Source organism: Topomyia yanbarensis, chromosome 1 (assembly GCF_030247195.1).
Source record: "Topomyia yanbarensis strain Yona2022 chromosome 1, ASM3024719v1, whole genome shotgun sequence".
In the NCBI taxonomy this organism is placed as follows: domain Eukaryota; kingdom Metazoa; phylum Arthropoda; class Insecta; order Diptera; family Culicidae; genus Topomyia; species Topomyia yanbarensis.
This window is the reverse complement of record NC_080670.1, coordinates 21,464,486-21,478,145: the sequence shown is the minus strand read 5'-3', so window position 1 is coordinate 21,478,145 and position 13,660 is coordinate 21,464,486. Positions and strand designations below refer to the sequence as shown.

General features: G+C 38.7%; 1 protein-coding gene across 3 annotated transcripts in view; it reads right to left on the bottom strand.

Annotated features, from left to right (window-relative positions):
- LOC131677066 (alpha-mannosidase 2) overlaps positions 1–13,660 on the bottom strand; it is a 217,211-nt gene that overhangs the window by 26,910 nt on the left and 176,641 nt on the right. For all 3 annotated transcript variants that reach the window (XM_058956617.1, XM_058956619.1, XM_058956618.1), the window contains one exon: positions 7,455–7,779. In XM_058956617.1, the coding sequence (XP_058812600.1) occupies positions 7,455–7,779 (325 nt within the window). The remainder of the gene's footprint in view (positions 1–7,454; positions 7,780–13,660) is intronic.

Sequence of the window (13,660 nt, the reverse complement as noted above, 5' to 3'; positions counted from 1 at the left end):
GTGTACCCGGGAAGAAATTTCTCCACGTATCACGTGTAACGGATTCTACTTCTCCGTATTGCGACATGTATTTTGCGATTAGATCAGGAGGGGTACGTGGTGATAGCTCATGTAGCTTTACATCTACATAGTCTTTTTCTATATACACGGGAATCTTAATTCCAACTTTATCACTTTGAGCCACGTGCTTCAAGTTGTTCTGTAAAACGAAACGTTCGGCTTGGGCTAACGTGTTGAATGATATGAGTACCACATTGCGAAGATGATGATACTGTAGATACATAACCTCCTTGAGCTTAAGCTGCATCTTCACCTTCAGCAGGTATTCCACTTCACGAAAACTCAATCTTACTGAACAGAATTTAAAGTCAACGTCCGCTGTATTGGGTCGGAGCAGAGATTTTTCGTCAACTTTACTCATGATGGCAAGAATATATTAAAAGTTTCCTTTGTTCTCGAGAAAATGTACACCAGATCAAGAGGTTGCTAGTTGATGTTCACTTGGTTCGATTGTACGTCTGACTTGGGCAGAAGTGGAAAGTAGACTGAGACTTGGACATTGTGATTAACAGTTAGCAGCTGCCGCATGAGTAAATGAATTTGCACATGCTTGGATAGTCGTTCTTTTAGCAACACCGGGCATAATTTTGCATAATAATTTTCATCTGCATGAATTCATTAGGCATATTTTTTATTTATTTTGTTGGAACCTGCACCTTTAAATGCAGCACGGAATCAAAATATAATCAGGACACAGCTCACAGTACTGTCTTCCCAGAATACCTAATACAGTTCCGGAGTAAAAGATTTGGTGCATTCAAACAGCTAGCTACAAATGATGGTATAGACATAGGGGAACTGGGGGCAAGTCCGACACCTTAAGCATTATGACTGTTTTTGAGTATTATAGAGCTTAAATTAATGGATATCCCATTCCAAATCTCAGTTTAGATGTTTTTCTATGAGCCATGTGCATTTATAGTATAAAAAAGTGCTATTTTTATAACCAAATGTTCGTTGTAAAAAATGTGAAAAATCAAGCCCATTTAAAGCTGTGCGGGTAAGACCGACACTCCTTCTGATTTGGTTTATTTAGGGTGATGAATGAATAAACTTGCGCAATCTTAGACTCAAATGAATGGTGAATTATCTCCATAGATTTTGCATGAGATTAGGGTCTATTGGAGTTCCGTTTCTGAAAGTAAGGGTTTAAATGCGCGTTCGCTCATGGAATTCCATCTGCATCGGTTCTGAGATGACCCATTTAAAATAACTATCATACTGTTTGATTCGATAGGCCCCAATCACTGGCGTGACAATGTCATTGGACACTTCTGACGATTCCGGAAGTACCACTGAAAGTGACCAGAATTCAGATTGGACAAAACATTATCAGTATTCAAGACTTCAAGATTCGTACTGCAGGACCAGATTAAACAAAAAGGACTTGAAACGTGCTTTAGGCAGTATCAGCTTTTTTCAGCAGTTCTTGAAATCGCTGATGTTATTGATGGATACGAAACATTTTTGATGGTTCCGGATGTCGAGTATGGATTGATGAATACGAAGTATAAACGCAATATGCAATTCTCCGTCATTGGTGAACATGATAAGAGTTTGATCATTTCTGAGGTTTTGAGGGGTCACAGATCAGTATAAACTACATGGTATCAATATGGTTGATAAGAAACGAAACTAAAATGGCGTGTATAGTTATATATATCCTGATATTTAGGAAATCTATAAAGTAGAAAGGATAGATTCTGTTGGCCATTTTGTTTAAATTTTTTATTTGAGATTACTTTTGTTCTTGTATTACATTGATAGCGGTTCATTTGTGTATCTATTTGCAAGAAATACAAACCGTATCAAAAGTTTGATAACATTGCGTGTGAATCCACTTCTTGCATGTAGTACACATTCTCCATCCTCTTCCGTTCGAAGAATCGGAAAAGCAGCATCCACATCGATCACACAAAGAATCTTCCATGCAATTTTCTTTTAATTTTGGTCGTTTGGATCTCTTTGTTATAACTCTGCGTCCTTTTTTGATTAACAAAATGTCTTTAGCGGCTTGAGCATCAATCAAACTTTGGCAATACTTAGCAGATGTTATTTCAGCGGCCTTTCCTGCTTGACGTTTTTTCTTAGTAACGCGTGGGCTAACCATTTTTGGCAATGGTAAAATTTTCTCCGGTGAAATTAGGAACGAATTCACAGAGGACTGCTCGTCTTCCCCTTTCTTGATGATATCTGCTTCAAAAGTTTTATCGTTCTTGGTTGGAGTTGCTGCCGGCTCTATTATTGGCAAGAATTGATCAGTGACCAATGATGGTGCAAAAGAATTTTCGTCAAAAACTGTACGGTCACATGGCCACAGTCCACATTTCCTGAAACCGTTAGCTGCGATCGGTATTGTAGCCGCTTTTCCAAAAGCAGTACCCATAAGTTGCATAATGTCATATTGGCTTATGACGTGCCCTGGTTTAGATCTCAGGAAAATTTCGGCAGCGCTTGAATAATGTGCCTTAAATGGAGACATAAACGAGACATCTAGCGGTTGTAACTTGTTGCTACAGTGCGGCGGAAGCACAAGAATCGTCACATGATTTTTACGAGCTTTCTCAGTAACCGCTAAATTTTTGGTGTGAGACGAATGACCATCCACCAAAAGCAGCACAGGATCAGTTTCTGAAGAATGGACGTGCTCGAGGAAATGATCAAACCAATTTTTGAATACTTCGATGGTCATGTACCCTGAGGGATTACAGGCGAACTTTGTTCCCGGTGGCGCTCCATGTTTGAGAGAATCATGCATTCGAGTTCTGGGAAATATGACGAAAGGCGGAAGGTAATGTCCGCTCGCTGACATACTCATAACGATAGTGGTTGTCTCTCCTCGTTCTGCCGACGAAATCATTCCAACCTGTTTTTTACCTCTGAGGGCCGCAATTTTCTTCTTACTGGGGGGAACCTAAAATCAGAAAGTGAAAAACGTTAGAACGCTAATCTACTAATTCTGCTCATCGACACACCCACGCATTCACACAAACTTGCCTACATACATATATACGCACAAAGTAACGCACACACCCACATGTTACAAACCGTTGAAATAGCTGTTTCATCAGCATTATAGATGCGTGTCGGAGGAAATTTCATTGTCTCTAGAAGATTTGTGTACATATCGAAGAAGGAATCTAAGGACACTTTGTTAAACGCCCTGGCTCTTGCGGCGGACGTTGCTTCTGCCTTCCGAAATGTTAGTTTCGGATTACGTTTCATAAATCGGTACAGCCAATCGCGTCCAGCTCTTCTTTTTTGCTTGTTGAATGGATGTTGTATCCCGTTTCTTTCAGCAAGTTCGAAGGCTAGTTGACGAACGTCGTCTTTTGTAATTCCATAGAATCGACTCTCCAAGTCATGCAAATGATGTATCAATTCATTTTCCTGATCTGCCGTAAAGACGGTTTCTTTTGGTCCGAGTTTTGATTTCGTCACCTTGCCACGGACGTGATCCAATAGTGTGATTCTTGGAATACCAAACGATTTTGCCGCACATTTTATGGAAACACCTTCACTGACAGCATCTTTCGCAAGATTCAACTGTTCTTTGCTCCAGCTCCTACGACAGGTCTTCCTTTTGTAGTTTCGAGGCATCTATAAAACATAAATATATACACTTATAATTTTATATTTATCAATTTTATATTATTATTATTATAATTCGTAGCTGCGTTAGTCTACTTAGTCAATTACAGAATCCTAATCACTTATGCAAAGAGGGTGTCGGACTTACCTCACATTAGAAGTGTCGGTCTCACCCCAACAACGCACAATTTTTCAAAATCATAATAATTAATACTGTATTGGTCTAACTTACCTCTTATTGAATACAGTTAATAATTTGAAGTGTAGATAAGGCTAAAAAACTTAAATAATCCTGTTTCCGGTATTTTTAGTGCTCTTAAAACCTTAACATCAACGAGCGAAAAGTAATATCTACCTGTACGCGAATCACCGGTTGTGTTTGTTTTGTTTATTGTTCGATATTTGACACATCACTATGTACCAAATGTGTCTCGAAGTGCCCAAAATAGTAATTTAAAGGTTCATTATCATTTTGAGATTATTTCAAAGCTAGTTTCTAGGAAAAGTCATGGGGTGTCGGGCTTACCCACAGTGTCGGACTTGCCCCCACTTCCCCTATTTCGAAACATGGATCCGCATAAGAAAGACCGCATAACTGCGGAACTCTTGAGCTCCTCTCGAAACCTTTTTCTGGCTACATGCTTGATTGTACCAGAAGACTTTCAAAATTCTTATTCTCTGCGACTGACTGCTGGTCATCTAAACTTACTTCTGTACATAAATTATGTCAAATGATCATTATGTCAAATGTTTTTTTTTATTGCGAAATGTTCATTATGCTGAATGGCATTATACTATAAGGCAGAATGCCAAATGGGGTTATGTCAACTGGTCATTATGCTTAATAACCATTATGCCAAATCACCTTTATGCCAAATGATCGTTATGCCAAATGGCATTAGGCCAGATGGCATTATGCCAAATAGCATTATGCCAAATAGGATAGAGTCGGTTATATAGGGAGCTAGCTTGGCGAGAGTAGTATCAGGGCCTTGCCTCTAACGTTAATTTTTTGGTTCATTGTGGATTCGCCAATAAGTAACTCACGGTCCCTCGAAATGTCAAACCCTACCATGACGTTTCGCTGACATGAAAACACGAGCACTTATTTTTCTAATGATGTAAAGTATCCAAGGAAAAAATAACTAAAAGGTATCTAGGCAAAAAAACAACCATAACCGAGTTAACGAAAAAAAATTTCTCAGATCCACTCCGATCAGTACTGCAAAATACAGGTTCCCGATCAAAAACCAAGGCAATCCAAGGCTGAAATCGTTATGTGAGAGTTAAATAGCAGTAAATTGTAAAATTTGATTATCAGACCGATTCGAGTTTTGTAACCGCTAAAATCCATTTGTTGTGCAAACCGTTCTTTTTCTGATTCTAATGTTTGTATTTGTACTGTTTTCAGGATATCTTGATACAACATTGGCTTTGTGGAAAACCCAGAACAGCAGACTAACAATTGCATTGAATTCATGGCTGTATTGTCCTTTTACCTGCTGATTAAATTAATTACACAAAATAAAGGACACATCTCACGCGTTGAGACAAACTTGCGAAAAATTTCCCCTCCTTCCGAGGACCGATGTCTACAGTCATCATTTCGTCTGATTTAACAAAATATGCTACGCGGCACGAACCGCAATCTACTTAACAATATACTGCAGTCCAATAATTTCGTAAAAATAACGATGCTTGCCGTCAATATATGCAAGCCCAAGGAATATAATGTCTGGGATTTAATACCACACTCACAGTTTCCAACAGTACATCGCATCGACCTGCGAACACCTCTGATCATAAAGTATTAAAAGGCTGAGACACTTTGGCGCATAAAACTTGCGTGATGGTATCCGAAACGTAATTACGTAATATTTTCGGGTGTCTACCGTGACAGATCTTATGACAAATCATCACTCTGCCGTATGACACCGATTTCCATCCCAAATCATAAACTCTGAATCATTTATAACGCGTACGGGGTGCATCAAAATGACAGTAACATTAAGGGTCGATTTATTCACCCTCGCTTAATTTTTAAACCAGGTTCACCAGTACGTTTTAACTTGGCTTAAGCGCGAAGCGAGGGTGAAGAAATCGGCCCTAAGACGAACATTTGTTTTCGGATTTTTTGACGTATCCGCGGTGTAGTGTTTTTCCAATAGAATCCCATCCCAGAATTTGTATCGAAAGATATGCGCATTTCGATGATTTGCAGTCTTCATAAGCATCAGAATGTCGTTTTCTTTTTTGACAGTGCACTACACCGGTGTAGTCGGTGCAATAGTCATTCAAACTTGGGTGTAGTCAGTCGGTCTCTTTTTTCGCACTACACCCAGGGTTGCCACAATTTTTCAAAGAATATCTGGCAGATCAACTAAAAATGTCTGGCAAAATCTGTAACTTAACAGCGACCTCAAAGTCATCAAAATTTATCAATAGATTTTTAATAAATTTGGGAAAATATGTCCAAATTTCCAAAATGTGAGTGCAAACACTTCAATAATTTAAAAATCTGGCTGAATGAGAGATATTTATTTGTCTTTGGTAGTATCTTCGAATCCGTTGAACGAGATTTAGAGTTTGTCAATAAGAATCTGACTCTACCACAAGCTAGGAGGTTGTGGAAACTTATGGAGATTCCTCTCGACATTACATACAGACATTTGTGCATTATCTTCGAACTGAGCTGAATGGTGTATGAAACTGGACCCTCAAGTTAAGCTGAGTCGAGTTTCAGGAGTATTCTTGAATGTAGAAGCATTGCTATACCACTAATAAAGATAAAATCTAAATATAAGAAAAACAACGATAACATTGTAAAATTCAAATTTCCCCAACGGTCCGTTGTTTGTTCGATAACCCTGCTGAACAATCCGACAAGCTTGCCATCCACATCGGCACCATTCATATACGTATCTGTAGAAGTGCACCAGTATGTAAATTTCAAGCGCTATGGAAAAATATTCATATATGCCCGTAAATATAAAACTCCCCCCTTCTGCTGCAAGATAGCATTCATAATATTTTTCCACTAACCACAATCCACATTTCAACCCTTGGGTCGAAAAACAACCAACAGTTTTCCAAACAATCGCAGAAAACTGGCAAATGGTAGAACAAAAAGGTACCCCCACCGCCGTCGGTTCTAGCGGGCCGAAGCTTGTGTTACACCCCCTCCTACTCAAGGAATGGAACCCGTATTCCATCGATGACAATGCCGATATTGCCGACAATGAGAAAGCTTCTTGTAATAGGTCAAATCATTGGTCTAGTCAGAGTCTAGGGTTTCGCCCTTTTTCTTTCAATCGTCTTTGTTGCGTTCACTTCCAGTGTGTGGCTTTGCGGTTGGTAACAGCGAAGATGTGGTGTTTCTTCGGCCAGAAAGAATTGACAACTAATGCTCTTTCGATGTCGTAAAAGATGACCGGAGAATGAGTTGGATATTTTTATCGTTTAATAGCGGATACATTGAAGAGGGTCAGTCCAATAGGGAGACGGACTTTGCAATTACGTTGTTGGCAATAAAGTGTGAATTATAAATGATTTAAAAGACAGCTTGCTTTGATGAAGTGATGTGGTCCGTGTAGTTTGAACAACATACCGTGCGTCTCCAGCTGAAATCGTTTTCGCTTTCTATTATTGACATAGAGATTTCCCGACGCAGTACCTACGTGGTATTGGGTCAGCTTTCGCGATTATGTCTCAATACACCGGGCGTAAGGAAAGAAAACTTAAAATAGTGTTTTTTTCGATAAAAGACTGACAAATTTCATCACGGCTAACCAACAACAACTCACCTGAAAATCGAAATTCCCATATTCATCGCCGGTGGTGATATCGGTAGGCCTTTCCTCCAGCGCAGAACATTCGTCCCACCTGGAGCTGAATCGCGGTGGGTTCCCATATCCACTGCCATCACCGTCCGCTAAGCTCCCGCTGACAGCACCGTTGTCTAGTTCTGCTAATCCCGGTGGCCTCGGCACCCCCATCGGTCGATCCTTGCCACTGCCGATCGAATTGAGATTGTTCCGCAGCCAACTGTGCCAAGATTGATTTGCATTGTGATTGCCGTTGCTGCCGATACCGCTGCCGCCACGGTGGGAGTCATGAATGTTGCTTAATCTGAAATAATGCAACAACACACAAAAAATGGGTTGGAGTATCCGAGTTTGCTAGAACTGTGAGATTAGCCGAGAATTAGGTCAATTGGATGCGGAATTCGTTCCGCGAGCGTGTCGCGAATAATCGTTAAATTTTTAAAATGGTTATTTGCCGCTTCATAACATTGTTTTTCCTCTAGAGCTCAAAACTTTAATCAGTATGTTTTGAGTGTATTTCTTGAGCGTTTTTTCAAAACGATATATCTGCAATGAGTTACTCTCTTTGTTTACTTTCTGGTCTGTTAATAATTCGTTCACTTTTACATTTATCCCTCAACTCTTTGCATAATATGCTAGTTAAAACCACCGCCTTTCGATCTGTAATGTAAAATAAGTGAAAAGTGTTATAGTGACGCCGTAAAAATCGAAAGAGAAAGTAAACAGAGTAATTCATTGCAGATATGACGTTTTGAAAAAACGCTCAAGATTTATTCTCCATTCCATACGGAAGTTTACCTTGACGTTGCATGATGAGATTAAAAGTCGATTCTTTGAAGTAATACATTTTCACGCCAGTAATCAACCGAAACCAGAACGTGGCAAGCAACCGGAGTCGAAAATTACCCTGCCTGGAATTTTCCATCAGAACCATTTCGAATGCGACCCGAAACCAGTAAATCGAAAAGTAACTTAAATGATTTGCATATTATTGGTTTTTCCACCCCAGAGAGCTTTACATCAGCAGCGCACATGAATGCACATTGAGTACCATTTTGGTCCAAGGCGAAGCTTTTCCTCTTCCCTCGCACACAGTTCACCCAAAAACAGATTGTTCTCATGCAACCGCCAACCAACTGAAATAAAAATAGATTTAGAATATAAACGCTCTGCCTCGAGTACCTAACGTATTGAACAATCCACTGCGCGCTCAGAACCTTACTCGGAGCCCTTTCTCTGCCATTTCAATCGCCCGTCGGCCTGGTAGCTGTTCAGTTCCCAATGTTTTTTTTTACTTTTCTTTATTTTCGGGACGCCATTCCATTATACATTTACGTACACATTTATTATTGAGGGCTAATGATGCGAAAACATATGAATTCTTTCTTTTTGTTGTGATGGCGTTTTGCTATATATTTATGGAAGCGTTTCCGTACGAGCAGAACTTGTCGAACGACATGAACGGCGGATATCTTCCAGTTTGATTTTTCTCCAGGGGGCGACTGGGGAGTGGTAAAAATGCAATGGTCCTGATTGTTAGGAACAAAGTGACTTTGTTTTGTACATTGTTTCGATTTGTTAACATGTTAGCACAGACTAACAGACATAACACTTAAAATCAAAGCTTCGCCTGCTTTAACGGTCATTTTAAATATATTTGTAGTTGGGACTGTGACCACATTTGAAATTATGGCGCCACTGACATATGAACAAGCATATGGGGGATAGACCACTAGTGAAAAATTGCTCCCAAACCTGAGGGGTGACCCACTAGTAAATGAGTGTTTGGGACCGTGAATAAAAGGTGGAGCTAGTGTTCTGGGAAAATGGTCGGATCGATGTTTTTGAGGGAATTCCCTCATAGTGTTATGTCTGTTAGTCTGTGATGTTAGTGCGCTATGTAGGTTTGGAATTTCTATTCATCCATGAACGTTGTATTTTTCAATGCTACTAACATAACAATAATCTGGCATTGTCGAACTTCTAAAGGTTCAATATCAGAATTATTCCATTCTTGCTTCTATTTAGTTGGAGAACCAAAAATACTACCTGCACCGCCCTGTTTTAACGTGTGCGTGTAACATGTAAAAACAGTAAAACGCAGCCCCAACTGCGAGTGAAATGATTACACCACAACATAAATTTCATTACGAGAAAACATAATCGCGATTGACTTTTCGCAGATCCGTCTTAGACTTTCAGTGCATGAGGTGAAACAGTTGATCAAGGTGAAAATGGAACTTGTTCTTACAGAAGTTGCACACATACAGCTGCATCATGCGAGACAAGTTACTAATAACGTTCAACTCCTTAGCCGAGTCAGAAAGTTTCGTAACAAAGAACAAAATGCAACACGACATCGAATATGAAAACGTCAAAATTATATGGATATCGATCTGATGGAAATTCTCCTACACGATCTGGCATCTCGCACTAGCACGGATTATATTAAAAGATTTAAGTCGAAGTATGGAGAAATGAAATTCGTCACACTTGGAGAAACTTTTTCGCTGGCATCCTCAACGGGCAGATCATCTCAAGGTACCAACTATGTACATTATACCGGCAACAATTTTGACTTTTTTGACCACCGGTAAATCACAAGAGTTTTTGAAGTTTCATAAATATTTATGAAAAATCGGAAATAAAAACTCAAAATTCAATAAAAAAAATCCCACGGTAACTCTGTATACATAAAATTTTAATGTCACTTAGCTTATTCTATAACAATCACTTTTGTTGAAGGTTGCTTATTGATTGGACGTCACTGGACGAAGCTATTCAAATTTAAAGATCAACAGAATTTTTGAAAATCTCCTATTCTAAGTGTGCGCGGGAACGAGGGGCAACACATAAATTTATATGAGAATATCTTTTAACTACAAAATCGGATAATTTTGCGGATTTTGGGATACACAAAATGATTCTGGGACGGATATACTAGAGTCAATCGAAAAGACAAAAAGCATCAAACATGTAACAGCGAAAATCGAAGCTCTAGTGACGACGATGAGGAACACAAAAACAAATGAGGGTGAAGGCAGACGGAATGATCAGCCAGCGGTACAGGGTAAATCTGACCATTGCTCATTGTCAGGAAAGAAAAATTAATACAAGAAGCGGAAAGCAGTGCGCCCAGGATAGTCAAAAGTAATAATATTCGATTATTCATTCATTTATTTTTATTTGTAAAGTAAATTGTAGGTTAACCAAATTTAACCATGCGTCGCTTAATCTACTTTGCAAAAGTTTAATCTCGTTGCTTCTACTTACTGTGTGCAAAGTGTATAAAAATGAGTGACAATCTGGAGTAGAAACCTAAAAGTCAATAATTAGAAAATTTTGGCGCTTTCCTTACGTTATTCGGAGATTTTTGCTTTGCTATGTCGTCTCTTAGTTTTCCTGATAGGAAAAGGAACGGTGGTGAAAGAAAGGGGGGGGGGGGTTAGTGACACTGCAATACAATCACAACACGAAACAGTAAACAGCTTGAATTCTTCACTCCCGATGTATTAATGAACCCTACTGATAAAGCCCTTAGCTCTTTACCGCGCTAATTAAATGATGAGAAGTTCCGTAATTGGATTCACAAAGATTACACGAATAATACTCAGCACACTGAAAAGTAGTCATGTGATAATTCAAGTTTCAATGTCCAGTCAGTGCCCTCAATTCTCAATTCGACTTAGCTCAACGAATTAGTTATCGAGAAATCTTCAACAATCACCATTGCCTGCCTACTGTCCAGCCCTCTTGATACAAATGACCTGCTCAGGTCTGCTGCAAATCTGTTTTTTGAAAAGGGCCAATAAGCATGCTGTCAAATTTCACTTTGAGAGAAACAATTTATGCGCTCGCATCGCCATCTGCACTAGAGTAGTGGAAAGTGTTTCCCACATTTCAAATTGGCGCAGTTGATCATTGGTTCAAGTTGCAAGTCATGCGACTCTGCTGTCAGTGGGATTGAAAGAATTGCATGTCGCGGCCATCACTTTTCTTCAGCTATCCGATTCCACTGTTCCCATTTCGGATACAGAAAGTTATGTGAGGCAGTAAATAATCGAAACGCGGTCGTCTCAAATCTCTCGAGCCGCATTGATACCCACTTCCCGGCTAATACAGAAATCAGAACAATTTCTGATGAACGAGATCAATTCTGAGTCTATTGGAGTCGCCTTGACCCGAGCCATATAGTGGAGGCAATTGTTTCTATGACCCAAGAATGCCTCGGAATAAGCGACACACCCAAAGCAATTTTTGGATCACATCCCGATCAGAAACACATAACAGAAATATTTCAAAACTATATCTCGCATTGCTACGTGTTATAAATTTCTGTTATTTTAACTACTAACGAGACCTAATTTATAACACAATAGGTTACAAAAATTGTGTTCTGTTATAATCTTGTTATTTCATTCTGATTGGGATAGAATACCGTTCTCTCAAAGTTAGCTTTCGTTTCTTTTCGAATTGAGCTTCCGAGCGTACTAAAGATGATACTAGGAGGTTTCATTCACGGAAATCTTCCCGCAACGAATTTCTTTATCCGGATTCGGACCATTCTGTTCTCCATCCAGGTGCAGTAAGACTACTTGACAGCTATAGAACAGCAACTACAAATTAATTCTATTGCCAATGAGAATATCATTAGAATCTCGACCTTTGTTTTACCAGATATCAGCTTTCGGTCATATTAATAGTGATGATTTCCCGATTAGAAACACATAACAAAAAGCTTGCAAAACTATATCTCGCTCTGCAACTTGTTATAATTTTCTGTTTTTTTTTATCTACTAACGAGACTAAATTTATTATACAGTGTGTTATGACACTAGGGATCTTTAGAGGTGTGCTGGCTAACCCTTAAATGCGCAATGTTGTTTTAAAACAACATTGCGAAAACCATCTCAAAAATATCATAGTAACGCAATAAAACTGTTAGACAATTTTCAGAAAAAAAATTGCTTTGCGCCTTTAAGGGTTAAGGCAAGGGTTACCATATTCACAGATTTTTCTGTAATGTCACAGATTTTTTTTCTCAATTTGTGATCACAGATTCTTTTTCACAGATGACAGATTTTTGGCATTTTGATAAAAATTTCACAGATTTTTTGAAACATTGTGATTTTTCACAGATTTTTTGGAAATTTATCACAGATTTTTTTCCTCTTTTAGTCATCACAGATGACAAAAAAGATTTTGTTTTGGCGGAAACACAGATTTCAATGTGGCATCACTGGTTAAGGCATATCCTGATGCAGAATAGTACCGTGAGTTAATATCTCAGTCCGCTTTCGATTTTTAGGCCCGAAACTATGGGAAAAAAATATTTTTTAGTTTGTTTCCTTTTAGGGCAGTAACACATCCAAACCCATGCAACTCGCACGACTCTATAGGTTGCCTTATCAGACCTACCATAGTTTGCATATGAAACTCGGGATGGCAGGCTGCTAGCGGATTGCAAGGGTACCAGATCATGCAGTGTGGGGTGGTGTCCCGGTTAACAATGAGGCGAACGAGATATTTGCAGATACGTCATTTAGTAGGACAACTGTCAGTTTGTTGGTTGAATTTAATTTGGTTTTTTTAAAATTAAAAATCAGACAAGAATTTTTAAGGTTTAAGAATGATATGAGTGTACTCGTAAGGACACCCGCTATCAATACATATGAAAAACTGACACAATTTTCTCAAATTAAAGATCCCTATTGCTTTCTGTAATCTTGTTATTTCATTCTGATAGGTTCCCATTGATCATCACGATTGATAACATTGTGGTGCATAATTGCTTTAATAATTTTATTCAACGTTCTGATGTAGAAATAAAACAACCTAAAGAACAATTTCTTTTAACTCAAATTTAGGTACTTTTGAGTTTTGCGTCGCTTTTGCATTTTTCAATGTTGTCAAAAACAAAACCGCTGAGTATTCAGTTGAGGTCTTCCATGGAATTAGGTACTTTTGAGTTGTTTAAGGTATACTCAAAATTATGTGAATTTAAGTATATTTTGCTAGAGGTTGAGTACAAAAAACCGATCAATGAGTTGAATGTATTTTGCAGTGGTTAAATGGAAACATCATGGTTTACCTAATTATACCTTATTACACGATACCCCGAGATTGAGTCAAAAGAACTCAAGTTTAGGTAGTTTTTCGTATGCGTGTACGTTAATGACAGGCAC